Source organism: Venturia canescens, chromosome 6 (genome assembly GCF_019457755.1).
Source record: "Venturia canescens isolate UGA chromosome 6, ASM1945775v1, whole genome shotgun sequence".
Lineage (NCBI taxonomy): Eukaryota > Metazoa > Arthropoda > Insecta > Hymenoptera > Ichneumonidae > Venturia > Venturia canescens.
This window is the reverse complement of record NC_057426.1, coordinates 626,048-640,620: the sequence shown is the minus strand read 5'-3', so window position 1 is coordinate 640,620 and position 14,573 is coordinate 626,048. Positions and strand designations below refer to the sequence as shown.

The 14,573-nt window shown below is 42.9% G+C and overlaps 1 protein-coding gene across 4 annotated transcripts in view; it reads left to right on the top strand.

The window, feature by feature from the left end:
• Positions 1–14,573, top strand: part of sano (serrano) — a 125,214-nt gene that overhangs the window by 90,863 nt on the left and 19,778 nt on the right. For all 4 annotated transcript variants that reach the window (XM_043421542.1, XM_043421543.1, XM_043421544.1 and 1 more), the window contains 2 exons: positions 7,640–9,567; positions 9,674–9,869. In XM_043421542.1, the coding sequence (XP_043277477.1) occupies positions 7,856–9,567; positions 9,674–9,866 (1,905 nt within the window). In that variant the 5' untranslated portion in view covers positions 7,640–7,855 and the 3' untranslated portion in view covers positions 9,867–9,869. The remainder of the gene's footprint in view (positions 1–7,639; positions 9,568–9,673; positions 9,870–14,573) is intronic.

Genomic DNA, 14,573 nt, shown 5'->3' with positions numbered 1-14,573 from the left:
TATCTATCCCTCTCGGTACTTGCGGGGGAGAAAAGGTTTACTCTCGCTCACAGAAGAGGATTTGAGCAGGAAGATGCTGGATACATCAGTGTGTGTCTTCACGCTCCCGTCAAGTAGTTATATTTAGATTCAACCCGCCGGTTTTCTCTCTCCGCCTCTTCTATTCTTTACTTCTTTTTTCAGCTCGGTCTCTTCTAGGATCGCTCCTCTTTCTCTTTCCTTCGTGTCTCTCCTCGCCGCGTCACCCGCTCCCATTCTCGTGTTCGTGCGCTTCTTGTTTTACATAAAAGACTATAGAGTCCATACAACCTCTACAAGTCAGTCTCAATCTCGCCCAACAGCGTTTTACGGATATACCCTAGCGGATTGTACGACCAAACGACCGAAATTGGTCGTTTTTCGGTTGTTTTCGGTCGTTATTGTACTTTTTTCTACCGATGCTTTGGTCGTACGATCCGCTAGGGCACGCGTCAGGAGATCCTCTTGGCTAGAACCTCGATAATTTCGTTAATTAACACGCTGTGTTATTTCGCAGGAGGGATCATCGCGTGATATCATCAATCCTCTAACGCCCTCAATTAATGCAGATTTTATGCAATCGAATATGAATATCGAACGAAATGCATTCGATCGGATGTATTCTTTTTCAATTGTGCATCGGTTGATGATTATTGTTTCAAATCCATTCGTTAATTCACAAGAAGCAAAATAGAGAGAGGAGAGTGGGTAAAGTGTAGCATAAAGATATAAGAAAGATGGGTAGATAAAGAGAACGGCGAGATAATGAGAGTCAGTGAAGCAAAGAATCGTAGGAGGACATCATCGTTAAACAGACTCGTGATTTAACCGCCTTGCCTTTTTCCTCTATCTCTCTCTTTCTCTCCGAGTCCCTCTCTCCCTCTGTCTATTCGCCTATAAAAGTATTTATTTGCCGTCGCTCTCTAGCTCAGTGCAGCGTGGAGGCGCGACTGGGTTACCAGTGATAGCGTTAACTCATCGTCATCCTCCGCGGAATCTCATCTCTCGTTTACCCGTGCCAGCAGGGCAGAAGCCTTCTATATAGACACGCAGCTGTATACTCTACTACTACATCGAGGCGCGCAACCGCGTGCTTAGCAATAAGTCAAAATCCTCACTCGGCAGCTCTTTATATACATGGAGCATATCTTACACGCTCGTTGATGCATTTATCGTGCACTTTTTTTCCTCACGTCCACACTTACCCCGGAAAGTAATGCGTACACTTCGCATTTGGAAAAAAAATACATTACACCTCCAACAATTCACATAATTTTCATATAATGATTTCAACGAATTTATCTCAATAATCAAATATCATTCCTATTCCGAGTAAATCATCCGAGTTTTTAGTAGGCTTGTGCAACACAGATTTTCATACAAACTATTTGATCCATCAATCAAGTCGAGTCAAAGATAAATTGCATTATCCGAATTCTTCCCATTTTGTTCTCTTTCATTGAGCTATATCACCTTACTCAATGGAGACTATCAATTTCAAAAGTCAGTCTTGAAGCGCAGAGTTTTTAAACGTGAAAAATCCTTTATTTTTTTCGGCAGGGTCTCAGCTCGACACTGGTCCAAGGATTTGTGATTTTAATTTCTAATTGCAGACCCTCTCGTGGGATGCTTCCGAACATCAAGAGGAACACTTTTAATATCTCGATAGGAGACCTCCAGAGCGCGGCACAAAGATACAATTGGTGATATTGGTCCATTTTGGTTTCGTTTCTGTTAGCAATGTTTTTCCTGTGAACTTTATGCGAGTATAACCGCAAGGTTCGGGCGAGAGAGAAAGCAGAAAAATCACAGTATAAAGCGATATAGGTATATATAAATCTAGGGGACGTAACTCCGCAACAGACGTTGAAGCAGCGTTGCTGCGGCTTTATTTTGCGTTATGAAACACGGAGAGTTGAAAGCGAAATGGATTTGGTATATCTCTGTGGGCGGGTACACCTTAGCTTGCGCGCGATCTCCAACGAGATCGCTCCCTCGGTCTCTCGCTCCCCCTTGATTTTTTTTTCTTTCGTTCCAGGTAAACCACTCAGCGACTCTGTTATATATCCGATGTAGTGTATATATTCACGCTCTCTTCTACATCTTTCTCTTTTTTTTTCTGTGCCCCGCCACCTTCGTAATTCGATTCACGCACCAAGGAAGTCTTGGACTTCTTTCATCCTATGCTCCTTCTTCTCGCTTTTCTGGACCAACACTTCTTTAAATATTACCGAGGTGAGCATCATTCTACGGGTTAGAGAGTGCGAAGTCTTTCGACCCTCTTAGCCGGTCGGCTTCCAATATTTTATAATTTTCAAATTTCACGAGAAAAGCCTTTCGCTGCAAGTTCAGAATATGATCACACCCTAATTTTTGAATCCGTGAATTCAAATTGAACGTTATATTCATATTATTTTCAGGTTTATCGACGAACGGTGTCGATATACATTTGCGTCGCATCGCCAATTCAAACATACCGTGAGCAATAGCAAGTGATTGTAAATCATGACTTGACTCGTGTTACTCATTCAAATTGTATCGGCGAAAATAATTCAATAATTCAAGAATCAGCACACATGGGCTATACGTCAGGTGGAAGAGTGAATAAGAAATATTGGTTACGTCGTTTTATACAGATATTGATCGATAAATAATAATCGTCCATAAAACATTAATAGAGTTACTATTTTAACATATTAACTTTCGAGTAAAGTTGTAACAGCCCGGAAAGTTTTACGTAATATTTTCGTTAATTAATTTTCTTTTTCTCCAAATAAGAAGTCATTTGAAGATTGAGAAAAGATAACATTTTTCGTCGACCAAAGCTTCTCTCGTGAAAGGAATGACAAAGGGCACTCAGTCCAACCAATCCTGGGGAGAAGAAACGTAATCAGAATTTCGCGATGTTCAGAATAGTCAAGGTTTAGATTTTTCGCACGTACAAATGCATTAAATAAGTACATAACAAGCCGGTTTTAAAGGAAAATTAAAGGGTTTTTAGATTCGTCCAATTGTGAGACAGTAGTTTTGCGGCGAGTCCTCGGCGAGACAAACAATATATGAGATTCTAGCCGAAGTAGCTAAATGTTAAAGTTTAGGTTGAGAGACAAGACTGAGTGCGCAGACGGACACGCACATTACGCGGACGCCATGCCGAGATTACGCGCACTTTAATTAATGAGTGAACCCGGTGATCCTGTGGAACTTCCGTCCTTCGTAAGCACGGAAAGCCTTTTCCTTCCTCCGTAGTTTCTCTCGTTGCCCTCGCTCTTACTCATTTCAACGAGGTCACGATTCGACGTATATATAATTAATAATTATGACGCGACAGTGATTTAACTCCGGTGCCTGCACATTTTTTAAGTACAGCACTACCAGAAGCTCCAGGATTTCCCATTCCCAGCTATATTTCACCGAATACCTCTCCGAGTAATCGAGGTCACTGCGATAACTATGAAAGTAATGACTGCAAATTTGTAGCTCGTAGAACTTTGACCCGAAACTTTACGGTTATCTCAGCCGCACTGGTTCTGTTTTATTCAATCGTGCAATCGTACACTTAATCTTCGATCCAAATTAGAGTTACGATTTATGCTTGACTAGTCACCTTCAAACCTAGAGAAATTCAATAAATATTCTCCTTGAGCAAAACAACTTCCTGACGTAGAAGAGGCGTTTACCAACCTTACATAAATTCATTTCAAATGAATTGCACGAAACCCATATTTTTCAAAACTTTTCATCATTAAATATAAATTGTGATTTGTGTGGATATAAATATATAAAGACTATCGAAATACTAGGATGATTGGAATATATGCAAATAAAATTATTTAATTTATAAATGAGACACCGAATGAGATATATACGGGAGTAATTGAATGAATTTTGTGATGAGGATAAACGGATTTAGACCTGACATGAAACTTCTCGAAAGGTGCATTGCCCAACACATACACATGAGACGACGACATCGCGATTGATGTACTTAGCCATACTTGGTCCATCATTGAGTACTTTTCCCGAGGCGCAAAAGTGAAGAATGAGTCTTAAGATTTAAGTGCTCGTTTCTCGTTTATCCATATCTCAAATATTTTTATTCTGCTCATTTATTTTCCTTCTTTCTTTCTTTCCTCATAACGTCCGCGATTCTTTCTCACCTCTTGCGTGTAGTTGAATAAATCTAAATGGGCATTGCATACAGTATGAATTATTACGAGATGAGAGAGAGAGCGAAGTTGAGTTGCAGAAAATATAATGCACACACCGATATACAGCTCGAGAACGAGAGGAACGATCTTAGCGTGTGCGGATCCATCGGGCATGATCCTTTCAGAGAGATCTCATGTTGCACCAGTACAGAGAGACCCTCCGAGTGATGTACTTGGAGGGATATTTCTCTCAGTAAACACTGTCATTATAATTCAATTTAATATTAATTTGTACTCGTTCCTGAAGAGCGGTGCTCATTTACTGCCATTTCTGCAATGAGCAACACAAAAATAATTGAAATCGCGGAAGAAGGTAGTAACACGTAAGAAAAAAGCGTTTCCGTGAAATAAAAAGCTGATCTAACTTGAGCAAAAAACAATCGAACGTTTTCCATGAAAGTAGATGAATCCATTACGTTGCGCTGTGACCGGACATTAGTTGTTCTGCGAAGCGGCGGTCTTGCGGTTATATCTTGCATTAACATATTTGAAGGCGTCTCCAGGCGGGCTTCGATCGTTATTTGAATCTTCGTATCAGAATTATTCCACGTTGATTCACATACGTAAAATTGATACACCGAACAAATGAACAAGAGACAATCAGTCCGGACTCGTGTGATCTGCCTACTGCAGTTACGATTTGAACATTTTCTTCACAGGGACTTCCTGTATTGATCCTTCGAGTCAGTATGTAATGTGCTGGTGGCCATACACTGCTGATACCTGTTCTAGGACGAGATTGCTCTCGATTCCTCCCAGCGCAGTTGAGAGTCACGTTTCACAGGGATGATTGATGGTCGCGAGCGTGTTCTTACTCGTTCATGAGGAAGTTATTATGGTTTGCGAGGGCTTTCCGAGTCGGCGAAACGTGCCGCTACGGTGCAAAAAAAAAAAGAAGACGGAGACAAGAGATTGCTGAACTAGCGGTAGAAAGCCCCGCGAATTAGCGCAAGATAGGAGACGATCTACCACCACTCGCAGATCATTCCAAGAGAATGGAGAATAAAATTGAATACAGAAAAAACCAGGAGCTGACGAGATCAGATGAGCAAGAGAGAGAAAGAGAGTACAGCAAATCGTTTGATGATGCAAGGGATGTCAAGAATTCATCAGCGTTCTTGAATTCTCGGAGCGCTCGTCCGTTATTATGCTTTGTTAATATTCTTCACTTTTCGAGACTGACCTATCGGAATACCTTTCTTTTTAAGTTTTCCCGCTAGAATCAGTTGTCTTCTGATATGGGCGATAACTATAAGTGAGGTGAATTAGCCATGCTGCATCCACTAGTCATGTATGGCGACCAATGTCAAGAACACACGTATATGCATAGTCGAAAACATGAAAAGATTTCATACATGTTGAAAGTGCAAACTCATAGAAGTGATATTCCATTTTCTTCGATGAAAATACTTCTGTTACAGTACATAGGTTTAAAAATTTATCGGTATCTACTTCTTGATATAAATAAAACGACAAAAACAAATAGTTTCGTAATTCTCAGGCTTTCTCCATCATACCGGAACGAAAGGGTAGGGTTGAGTGCTTCACGTGAAACAGAACTGCAAATAGAATATTTAAGATTGGCAATTTTTCAAAACAGTGATCCACTTATAATCCTTATGATCGTGACTCTCCTGTGAATTGTCTGTGAGAACACACAGCGATATTGCAAAATTACGATATAAAAGAGTCATTAAACTCATCACGAGATCTTGGTTAGCCGGCCAGAATAACGAAACTCTCTCTTTTGTGTTAATGCTTTTAATGTTCAATCCAGATATTACAAGATTCAGATTAACAGGGAGAAATGAGAGAGCGTAAAGATCATCGCGGTGTGTCGAATGACTTCCTAGAGGCGCGGCCTCATCACGATACCTATACCGAATCAGGGTTATTGGTCACGACTGTCCGCTCTGGTCTTCTTGGTCCATTCTCTTCTATTGCTCTTCAACTTATTCTCTTCTTCTGTCTTTTGTTACCTTATCTCTGAGTGTCTTCGGGGCATCGCGTAACCAAGTTGCTGCACAGTGCTCTTTGGTATGCGTTGTTTCTTGGCGAAATGCACGTATAATCCTGAACCGTCGGGAAAGAGTCTCCGTTTACTATTGCTTCCGTCTCTAGCGCAATGTATTTGATAACAATATCGCTCGACTGTTATCTCGAGCCAATTAAATTTTTCAATCATTTTTTGATATGGTAAGCATATTGCGAAAAGATTATAATTGAAATACTTGCTCTTTATGCGAGGAAAGTTGTCTTCTTCGAGAATGAAAGTTCTCCGATTAAGTTGGAAGAGGGACTTGGTATTGTAGAATAGTGTTGAAAGATGAAAGATGAAAATAAGCGGAAGAGGTATAGGGAATAGGAGAGGAAACATTTTACATGGGTACAAAGTGCTTCGTTCAGAAGCGGTTGTGTACATCCGATAGAACAAGTGGTGGTGGTGGTGGTGGTGGTGGTGGTGCCAGTACTATGTTTCGTCTTCACTTGGTACTGCTTCGATATGAATGTATAGCAAAGGGAAGAGAGAAAGAGAAAGAGAGAGAGAGAGAGAGCAAGAGCGCGAGAAAAGGTGGGATGGAGGAAGAGCGACTAGTTGTCTGGTGTTAAAAATGATAGAACCGGTCCCTAATTGGTACCCAAACTCTCTTCTCTTTCTGGAGAGGATATTCCTGCTCGCGCATATTCGCGTGAGGATATGCACCACGCTATTTCTTCCTGTAGCCGAGACGTCTCGCAGCTCTGGACGACTACAGAATGTCCGTACTAGAGATATTCTTCTTTGACTTACAGTAGTTGAGAATCAATTTTATTGAAGTATGGAAAATCTTGATAGGAAGTTTATCATTGGAATAACAATGTTGCGCGGTTGCAAACTTTTCAAAACGTAATTTCTGCTGTCGTTATTCCTCCGTAATAATTCGGGATCGGTCGACACGGACGAGTTTTGATTCAGCAAGAAAATGATCGAGAAATCAAGGTAAACAGGGAGCGTGATATCTCTGGCGTATTCTCTCCCGGATCCTTAATTCAAATGCATCCAATGTGAATGCACGCTTCACCGACATGCCTTGTGCGTGTATAGAGCGATAAATGAGCTAAACGTAATAGCCACTATGAAAAGTCCAAAAGGGACAAAAACCATGGGATAAAAAAAAGTAAGGATAGATTAATAAAAAAATATGTATTTTTTGCGGCTTTTACGAAGAGCCAAGTGAGTCTGGTTATATGCTATCGGAGGGCATAAACGTTATACAAGGAAATTGACATTTTCGTATACCAGTTATGTTATTATATCATGTTAAATGATCGAGTCTTATCTCAATCATTCCCACAAGACTGAACCCGATGATTTTCGTAAGATTAAGTAAGGAAGATTCAATACTTATGCATCATTTCATCTATTACAGATGGGGAATCGAGGTACTGTCGTCGTGGCAAGTGCGCAGCAGAAGGAGTGCCGAGTCTCGTGGCGAGCCAATGCTCATTGACTGCCTAGACAATTTGGTCGTTCGTATATTGTTACGATATTAAAAACAGAAAAAAACGTATCGTGACGAGCTGGCAGGCCATCACCAGTTGCTGCTTGCCGATCGTGCGAGAGTGATCGTGCGAATTTGGTGGCAATGGCTGCGACTGACGGTCAGATCGTCGTCGCAGCTGCACGCTGGGCCGACGAGGCCACCTATCTCCGTGAATTCGTAACGAAACATCGGCTGCCGGCAGTCATAAAGATCACGAAAGGTCAGTATGGTGGTCTTGGTGTACCAACACTACCCGCTCCGAGTCTACAGAGTACATCGCTCCTTGTGTCGGCCGGTAGAAGACGCAAGATCGTCGCCCAAGCGGTCAAGATCAAGGAAGGTCGAAGGGTCGTAGGTGTTGGGCCAAGACTCGCCATACCGGACTCTTATGCCGGTTACTTCGAGATACTTAGCGAAGAAGGTCGAGCTGTGCGCGGTATCGAATCGGTCAACGAACTCGCGCGCAGATGTCCCGACGAGGGAGCCCTCGTGAGAGAGACTATACGAGGAATAGCGTGCAAAGTTGGCGAGGAAACGGGTAATGTCATACCGGAAGGAAGTAGAATGTTGAACACCGGTGAAACGATTGTTGCCGCTGGCGAGGTTAGCATACCAGGCCGAGGACGTTTTCTCCGTTGCGTAGATGGTCGAGGTGAGAGTGTGCTCCTTGGCATGGAACAGCGTGGTCGTTTCAGTGCCTTAGCGAGGGAGGACAACATCAGCGGTGTTCATACAGCACGAGCTCTGCTAAGTAAACGATTACCGCTTACAGTGCGATTGGTCCACGGTCAACCACCGAGAGGTCTCAAATCATCCTCGCAATTCGTACCGGAATTAAGATTATTATCGACTTTCGAGGAAGAGCATGTTTTCGCATTACCGTTGCAGAGAGAGGGAGCCGCTGTGGCATTACCCCTGGCGGCACCGTTGAAGCTCGTCAAAGCCCGAAACGAGGAGTCATTGAGATCGATGCCTGAGTTTACCCGACTGGTCGAAAGAGCATCTCGTCTCGTTGCCGACGTTGCCGACAGAGCTCATGTATTGGATGGCCGGCTCGGCGAAACCAAACAGGCGAGACATACAAGGGGCGGTGGTTTTCTTAGGAGATCAGCAAGTTCCGATAGCGCGAATACTCATCAATCTCAGCAGCAGCAGCAGCAGCAGCCACACCGTCATCATCACCATCATCATTATCATCACAATCATTTCAGCAGTCACAGCAGCGGTAGTGCTTATCGCGATGAAAACCGCGTACCACCGTCCTACACCGAGGAGTACGATGAGATTGATCAGATTTATGACTACGTCAGGGGTTTCGCGCCATTGCCAAAAAGCGTTAGATCCCCCTATGAAAGTCCAGTCAGTAGCAACGGGTGCGTGCCATCTGGCCAGTCGAATAACGCGAGTCCACCTCTGACACCGGTGACTGTGACAATCGCGCCTTTCCTTGATGATCGACCGGAGCCACCACCTATCGAGACTATACCAACGAAGAAAATGCAGGCGGAAAAAAGAACGAGGAGGGCCGTGAAGGAAGCACCGATGTTGAGAATTGAGAAACCTCCACTCGCTAAGCTGTACGTCAAGAACAGTGGAACTCAACGTGGCAGACCTCTCATGAGGCAGAAAAGCGCATCACCTCTCAAAGAAACACCACCCGGATTCAAGGGTGGCTCACCACTTTTCAATATCCGGTACAAGAGTCTAACGAATCTTCAACAAGCTATGGAACTCGATGGAACACTAGATTCCAGTCACTCCGGCGGAAGAACCTCCGGGGATTCTGGTGCTGGAGCCAAACTTCCGGAGAAGAGGTAGAGTCTGTTTTTCGGTTGATCGATTAGCCCATTATCGTTCATCCTGCTCGCTTTACCTACCGAACTTCTTGACCTTTGTCCATTGCTTTACTCCTTTCGATAGATCACGACGCTTAAGCCGACCTCGATCCTTGACGAACCTCGTGTGGGAACTCCGTGGCGGCAGCGGAGGTGGGTGTACAAGACCCGAGACTCCGCCGCCTGTTATCGCGGCTCCTTTGCCTCTTGCTAAATGCGGACCGAGACTGGCACTCACTGTCGTGGCGCCTCGACGTGTTGGCACTCTCTACCTCTAATTCGTAAGTAGCAAATATTTTTATTGAGCACAATAAATACAAGAGATTTGTAATAGAAAATTTTTATTTCGAATGCGTTTCCATCTTGTGATGAATATATTTTTCGTTTTCTTTTTATGCAGTATCAAAGAACATAATTTATTATAAACGAGGAGAGCACGCATATCCATTCACACACACGCACACGCACACGCACACGGACACGCGCACACACACGTACATTCGTACACAAATTCACATAAAATAGCGTTGAAAAATCGACATTCTCACATACAATTTGATTCGAGGTGCGGATGCGCATATATTGAGAATATAAATGATTTGCTTATCTAGTGATTGATCAGGTCCGACGTTGGCTCTTTCTCCTGTTCCGGGGAAATCTTACAGCCCTCTCTGACTTGATGTCGGATTCGGGTGGCCACTCGAATAATTGGCGAGTATAGCATCTAGTACAGTGTAGCGATCTCGGAGGTGTTGTCGCGATGAAATCCCCAGAACGAAAGAGAGCGAGTTCGAGCGATAATTTGCGAGGACCACCGATGAGGATCAATTGATCATGCGCGAGCGACTATCCTCAAAAATTTAGAGAGGGATTTCCTAACGCGCGAAATTCTTACATTTTAAAATGTGGCATCTGCTAAATGGCTCGTTACAATCTCTATATAGCTGTATTCATTTCTCTCCGAATATACTTCCGATTATTTTTTTTTTCTTCGTTGCAATGCAATTTTATATAAAAACCGAGATATCGATGATTCATGTTTGAAACGTTCCCGGACATCCGATGATGACTCGTTCCATGCAGATGGTTCATTGCTGCTATGAGGAAAGCCTCGTTCGGTGGGTTTAAAATATAAGCATATTTCCAGAACAGCCGCGCCTTTTATCTGCTCCCTCGGATGATAGACATGCCTTGGTTCTACTCAAGACCGTAAGGAAACAAGAAATGAAATAAGGACAGAGGAGACGAGAGAAAGCCCATGCATGCAGCTACTACAGAAGAATTTCTATTCCATTGTCTACCTACGTCTCGAACGCATACCCGCTTAGCTGCTTACTATTTTTCTTCTCCCTCTTCTCACCGTCTGCTTACGAGAAAGCATGCATGCGCTTACAATCGCATAGAAGCTGCTATAGAGACAGCGTGTTTCACTGACTCACTGCCAAACACTTTTTCACCTATTTTCGAGAGTCAGAGTACGTCGCCTTATACTTGAGCTGTTGGGCGTATAAGAATGATCCTTTCATGAAATGGTTTGTTTGTGAGAGCCGTTTGAAAATTCTGTGACACATCATAAAACCGACATATACGCGTGTGTAAGAGTACGGCAGGGCTCGCGCTGGCTTTTTTTTGCGCTGCAATTTTTTCTTTTAATACTTGGCGTGATACGTGCCTGAGAACAACAAGAAGCAAAAACGAGTATAAGAATTGTTTTCAAACAGCACACATTCCTTCAATTTCTAGCAAATCCTTTTGGGGTGATTCTCAAGGTTTCGGAAATCAGCCGAAGAATCATAGATCTACTTTCTTTCGATTCATCTAAAAGCCGGTCCACCCTCTTATTCGAAGCTCTATGAAAGTCTAATGCCCCTCAACACTTTGAGTCTCTTTCTCTTGTGACCATTATTAATCACATTGCTCTCGATGTGCTTCGCTTGACAATTATTCTGATGATCGATTAAGAATGAATGGAATGATGTTCTCGTTTTGCATATACATATAACATTTAGCACGAACGCAGTGGAGTCAAATGGAGCTTTTATATGGAGGGAGGTCAAGGATCTTCCAGCAGCTAACGCACTTTTAGAAGTTCCACGTGTAAATGATAATTGGGCAAATTCACCAGGCTGCAAGTAGATAAAAAGTGTACATACGTGGGGTAGCTTAATTACATGTCTTATTGACTTATTGTGAGAACGTGGTGATAGGGCGAATATGAATCAATCGTTCCGAATCCTCTATGACAAATTACTCTCGTATCCCTTTAATTGAGCATTCACATGCGCGCCGAATAAAAACCTTTGACGAAGGAGGCGATGCAAGCTCTACAAAGAAAGTGAAAACAGGAAAGGGAAATGCGATGAAGCATGATGCGAAAAAAGAAGGGAAGCTGCGGATATAAACTAAGAATGAGTGACATATTTGTGCTGGCAAATTTTGTTCAGTTTACTTACGTGTATAGTGTGACTTTGAAGATACGAATCGTTCGTAATATCTTGCCGGGGAATTATACTGGACTCATCTGGTATTCATTCTCTGTATGTATATAAGGGCTTGATGAAAGAAATCCAAAAATCATACAGGACTACGGTCAAATTTGTTGCCAGAGGATAAGCATCGAGTTATTTGCATCCATGTTAAGATTATGTAGTTGTATCGCTCGCTACAATATGGTAGAGGCAGCAACATTTTGTGTATATTACTAACATACATATGGATATGCGTTTGTGCGTGGGAGGAGGAGGAGGAGTGACCAGTAGCCAGCTTAGTACACAGGCGGTTGATCAGCCTGTTCGACCATGACGGGGCGCACCGTGCTACGAACTTGACCACTACTACTTTATTATTACTACTTGCTGGCTTGCAGCTTCAGTGTATATAGTACTATAAGGTACGGAACTCTCTCACATACGCGTTCGTATGCTACTCTACCTATGCACGTATGCATGGGCAGCAGCAGTAGCAGCAGCAGCAGTACATGGTTGATCAGTAGATGTGTGAAGAGCTGCGGGTTTATTACACTTCTACAATCAAATTCGCCCACATCTACATGTATAGGGACAGGGAGTGTACTGTACATAATCTATATAATCTGCGGTGTGTTGAGAAATCGTTTCCATACACTAGATTTTTCATGTCTTTTTCGTTTGCTACCTGTGTCTGTCTTTGTCCTGTTCTTTGTCACACTCGCACGCACGCATGCACACTTACACACACTTTCTCTCTTCTCAACTCTCTCGGAACGTAGACTCGATCATTGCAAACGTTGTTCCTTACCTTATGCAGCTAGAATCAAGTGAATCTAGTCAGCTTGCGCAAATCTTCCTTCTCTTATTCCTCTTCATCGCTTTGCTTTCCTCGATATTTCTTGCATACGGTACAATGCATAAAGTTATCGTATATACAGCACGAGAAAACCACCGCAGCAGCAGCAGGTCATTCGTAGTGCACTTTTCTCTTTCTCCGCGAGACGTTTCGATGCCTAGACACACACACACACACACACAGACACACACATATTCCACTTTGTTCCTCGTGTATGTATGTTGTGAGAAACAGCAAGAAGGAAATGTGCACATACCTTTTCTGTATAGAAATCTCGACTAGTACACTCCCGAGTAAGTGCACAAATTTGTTGAACAAATAATAGAAACGATCGCGCAAGCGTGCACGGTTCCTTATTCTTCGGTCGTGTGCTCAAGCTCCAGGTTCTCTTCGGGATGATCGGTCTCTTTCTCCCTTTCTCTCGTTCTCTCTCATATATCGACCCATTCCTTATTCTTGTGCTCGCTCCTTTCCCATCCTTCCCCCTTTACTCCAATGCTTCTTCGTGCCTACCGCGAAGAACTGTGTACTCTGACCGGACGCTTCTGCATATTTCAGACAGAATCCGGTCCTCTACCGTTATTCGCACCGATATACCATAGCAAGAATCTTCAGATTCCCACAAAGTCCGGTCGTCGTCGAATGATAAAGAAGATTGCGCGGAAAAAGATCTGCCTGATTTTTACTATCGTCTCAGAACTATCCAAACAAAAACGTTTCGTTATCTTCACAAGCTGTTAGAATTCCTGTATGATAATGGTCAGCAGAGACGATGATCGGATTCGGCTTTTTCTATGATACAATTGCGTAAAATCATAGGTTCTAATCCCATTAATACAAAAATGGATTGCATTTGGTCCTAGCTGCAAAGATCCGTCGTTTATGGATAGTTGTGAGAGCAACTTTATAAACTTGGGAATTTGATACTCATTAGTAAATGGGTGTAGAATTACAGTACAAGAGATATAGCGCTGATAAGTGATACCAAAATTTTTATTTTTTACACAGTATGTGCAAAAATGTTAGAATGTTGATTCTTTGATACGCGCGATCATCTTGGATATACGAATGAACATGAAGGCTTCCGGAATATTCAGCTTGCGTGCAAGAACGATTTGTAAGGGGTATCTTCATCCGAGTCTTTCAATTAAACGAGAAATAACTAAACACGGAATTAGGATAAGCTGAAGATGCACAGTATTTAATGTTGCGAAAAGAACTCGCGGGTGTCCTTGGGTTTTACTTTGTGAGTCCCAGAGAAGTCATTCACGTTATTTCGCTCGAATCCTTCACCCGGCTCCGTCCCTTGGGGAATGAGGATTGATGAACCACGCCCGTAGAGGATCTGCCGATTAAAATGGCACCGCGTCCTTCTCCACTTGGTTGACCGTTCACATCTCCCTCTCTCTCTTTCTTCCTTGCCTTTCCTTCTTTTCTCCTCGAGTGTTTCTCGCCGCCACCAAGCATCCGCTTTCTGCTTCTTGCCTTTGAAATAGCTAATGTATACTGATGCCCGTGTACGCGTCATGTTGTCCCCGGTAGGTGAACAATCTCCGATCGATGATATGGTAGATTGCCGGACGACGAGACAACTCTTCATCTTTTTGCTCACACTTGGTCCGCTCTTCAAGGACCGACTTATTATCTCATCCTGAGAATAA